Genomic DNA, 3942 nt, shown 5'->3' on the forward strand with positions numbered 1-3942 from the left:
AAAATAAAAATTCTTCAACTCTGGGGTTCCCTTACCCCTCCCTGGCCTGGGAGTCTTATTTTATTTCTGTTCTTCTCCTCCTCAATAAACTTTTTCTTTCTCTAAACAACAAAAATAACTCTTCAACTCTGTATGCCAAATCCCATTCTTTGCTCAAGTATGCAAATTTTCAGCAAAGAATATCCCATTGTGGATATTATAAAACTGGGAAAAGGATGTAAAGTTAAATGCTAAAGTTCAATGCTAATATCATACATTGCAAAGAAATCAAATATTTTGCAAGATTCAAAGGACAGTTTTTAAAGCATGGGGAACTTTCACTTTCCTTCTATCTTCATTTTATCCTCTAATATCTACATCCTTCCTAATCCAATCCATAAATACAAAAAAAAAAAATCACTATTAGAAAGAAAAAATATCAGTGATTTTCACCTGAATAGAAATTAATTATGGTTATATTTCCTGGCTGGAAATATATGGAAAACCCACAATTTAAGACATATACTCTGAACATTTTTTGAGCTCTTAAGTTTCACATGATCCTTTAGAACTCCTGTTACCTACAAAATCATGTAAAAAATGTCATAATGATTAAATCCATTCTTGTGAAATCCAAAAACTACTAATCCATTTCCTTCTCATAATATTCCCAACTCTGAAAACTTGGGTACATAAAATGAATCAAAACTGCATATTATCGTGCAATTTTTATATTCACCACATTAATCAATCATTATTTGATATTATCAACATTCTTACATTAAGAAATAAAGAAGATACTAGTCTTAAAATTAATCATATAAATTTAAATAAGTAACATCAAAGTAATGCTCACTTTTTCATTTACCTTGTCAGGGTCATATTAAGATTTTAACAGGAAAAATTAATAGACTGATTTTTACTTTACCTCTATTATCTCTTGGAGGAGGTTCATTCTTAATAGAAGCCACAGTCCGTCGATTCTATGAAATAGAAAATACTTGTTTTACTTTTTCTCTTTACTCATTTAATACCATTAATGCTATTAATATGTAAGTCTCAACATGAGTATTTCCCCCTAATTCCAAAAGTGTGTGTAAATTTTTTTTCTTTAGGAATTAGACTCACATACTCACTACACTAAGGACTTTGTATGTTAGCCCATTAAATCTTTACAACTCCTCTATTAAGTCATTATTATTGCCATTCCATTTTCATAAATAAGGAAACTAAGGAGAGATTCTGTAATTTCACTAAAGTTTGTGCTTTTAATCACTGCTAACCTGTCAAAACCATGTAAAAATTTTCATCTTTGGATGCAAGGGGGTAATAAATATTAGTTATAGAGAACTTACATATTGTTAAACTGACACATCCAACAATATGAAGTGAGCAATCAGTTAAAAGGTTTCGTTGTACTATCAAAGACTTCAACACCACAAGAATGAGGGCAAGAAATTTTTGGTTCTACTGTTCATTTACCAAGACTTCTTTTTATTCACCTAAAAAAATCATATCCAAAAACAGTCTTTTCAACCTAACTGAACATTCAAATCAGATGGTTACTACTAAAAGGGTATCAATACTAACACATTGGAATCAGATGGTTACTACTAAAAGGGTATTGATACTAACACACTGGAATCCCTAACCTCTAACCCTAACCTCTAACTCTATGGGCTGAAATTAATTCTTCAGATAACTTTAATGCACAGTGGTCATCACTAGTAACTTACCAAGAAGGATAAACTATGAATACCCTGTTTACAGTGGCAACTAATGACCTCTAAGCTGTGACTTTTAAAATACATGAAATTATAGGAACTGAAAATCTGCCTTATGTTCACATGTACAGCTTATAAAGTAGGATACTGATACCGTTGAGCTTTTTTCATATTTTTTAACTATGTCTTCCCCACAAGAAAGTGAGTTATAAGATTGTCATGTAATAGTTATCTTTGTAAATAATACTGAAGAAAAAAAATGAACCAATTGTTAAACTGAACGAAGAACTGTAAATCCAACTTGAGGGACTAACTGGTTTAAAGTTGTATTTTTGAGATAGTCTTAATAATAATGAAAGCTACAGTAGAAAAGATGAGGAATTACCTGTACAAATAATTCAAACTGTGTGCCTTTCATTTTTAAAATTTATTTATGCATAAAATAACTGGGGAGTAGGCCAAAAGTACAGCGGCAGTGAGAGGATTCATCAGAGACAGAGTGGGGAGCAGAACAGGCAGATCGACTTAAGTACACTGCTGAGGGAGGGGCGGGCAAGAGGAGAAGTCTGCCACGCCATGTGGATTAGCTCTCTGGCTGGGGATTGAACTCATGCTGCAGTGGATAGGACAGGTTGATAGTGCTGAGACTTTAACTCCTGGCCCACCAGGGAGGCACAGTGTTTTTTACTTTTTAAGGAGAAAACTGCCAGAAAGGATATGCAATGGTTTATCTTCAAGGATAAAATATAACTAAGTCAAACTACACTCATTTTCCTTAAACAAATAGCAGAATTACTATTTCAAAAGACAACTGGAATGTGAATTTATATTATAATTAATAAAATATATTCTTTATGAAAGTCATGTATTCACTAAAGAAATAGTGACAAGCAAATAATTTGGCCGTTATTTCCCAAGAAGTTGTTAATTTTAGGAAACGTCTTAACCAGGGAAGGGGGTATCTAAAATCTTATTTCCTGTGAATGAGACAATCTTTGTATCAATCTTTCCAAGTATGAGTTCATATATGCATGTAAATGACAAAAAGTTGTTTTCTGTTTTTTTTTAAAATTAAACTTAATTTGGATTCTTTCTAGTGGTGCAACAGGTTAAAGCACCAAAGTATGAAGCTCCCAGAAGCCACTGCAGCACAAGTTTGATCCTCAGCCAGGGAACTGACCCTCATGGTCTGGCAGACCTCTCCTGACCACCCACTGCTCCCCTCAGCAGTATATTTCAGTATATCTCCCTGCTCCGCTCCCCACTCTATCTCTGATGACCTCTTACCCACCACACCTCTGGCCTCTTCCCCAGTTCTCTAAGCATAAATATATCTTTTAAAAAAATAAACTTAACTCTTAAAACATAGTCTCCAGTCTGCTGATTTCGACCCAAAATATACACACCCTACTATGAATTTTCATCACTAACCTTTACAATTTTGTTTACTTTGGCTGATGATGTTGGAGGTGGAGGTGTTTCTGGACTGGGTTCAATTTCTTCTTCAGGTACAAGGTCAGGGTTAAGAGAAAAGATGCTCTCCAGGTCAATCTATTGTTGTTGTTTTTAAAAAGAATGCGCATGTTTTTAGAGTGTATTTTAACAATTAACCCTTCACATCTTTCAAATAAATTTACAAAGAGTGAGATCATTAAATGATCTCAGCCTAAGAAACAGTATGTCAATAGAACTAGATTATACAGAAATATAAAGCACATATATTTTAAAAGTCTTCCTCTTCAGGTATCATTTTGTGTTCTTGATTTTATGTCCAACCATGTGATATGCAGAAAAAAAATCCAGTTTCTTAGACTAAAAATGTTTAATTGAAGTTTTCAAAGAAGGATAAAGAATAATGTCTACTATATAAAAATTAAAAACTTTTGTTTTCTTTTATATTCAGAATCTTGCTTTTAGAACTAAAATTTAACCCAGTAATCTTACCTCTTTTCCTTTTGTATCTCCATTTTCTATCCATTCAACAGTTACACTTTCATTATCTTCATTTAAAGATGTTACCATTGCTTGATGTATCCGGCCTAAATGGGTATAAAACATACATTTTTAAAGTGCCATGAAAGATGAGATTCCTCAAAACCATCAGATACAATTTTATAATTTGAAAACTTTGTAAAATGCTTTTACAAAGTTTTCCACAAAATCTCACGATTAGAATGAACTTTGTCCATGGGGCCATAAATCAATTTGCTATTTGTTAAGGCCAGGAATTTAAGAGCTT

General features: G+C 32.8%; 1 protein-coding gene across 4 annotated transcripts in view; it reads right to left on the reverse strand.

Annotated features, from left to right (window-relative positions):
- KIF2A (kinesin heavy chain member 2A) overlaps positions 1 to 3739 on the reverse strand; it is a 31550-nt gene extending 27811 nt beyond the window's left edge. For 3 of the 4 annotated variants that reach the window (XM_004678278.2, XM_012721842.1, XM_004678277.2), the window contains exons 1-3: positions 3648 to 3737; positions 3135 to 3254; positions 908 to 962 (exon numbers count right to left, since the gene is read on the reverse strand). In XM_004678278.2, the coding sequence (XP_004678335.1) occupies positions 908 to 962; positions 3135 to 3254; positions 3648 to 3725 (253 nt within the window). In that variant the 5' untranslated portion in view covers positions 3726 to 3737. Of the gene's footprint in view, positions 1 to 907; positions 963 to 3134; positions 3255 to 3647 lie in introns of all 4 variants that reach the window. The other variant, XM_004678280.2, reaches the window with a different exon arrangement.
- Positions 3740 to 3942: the final 203 nt, after the last annotated feature.

Source organism: Condylura cristata, unplaced genomic scaffold (assembly GCF_000260355.1).
Source record: "Condylura cristata isolate star-nosed mole 26May11 unplaced genomic scaffold, ConCri1.0 scaffold00007, whole genome shotgun sequence".
NCBI lineage: Eukaryota > Metazoa > Chordata > Mammalia > Eulipotyphla > Talpidae > Condylura > Condylura cristata.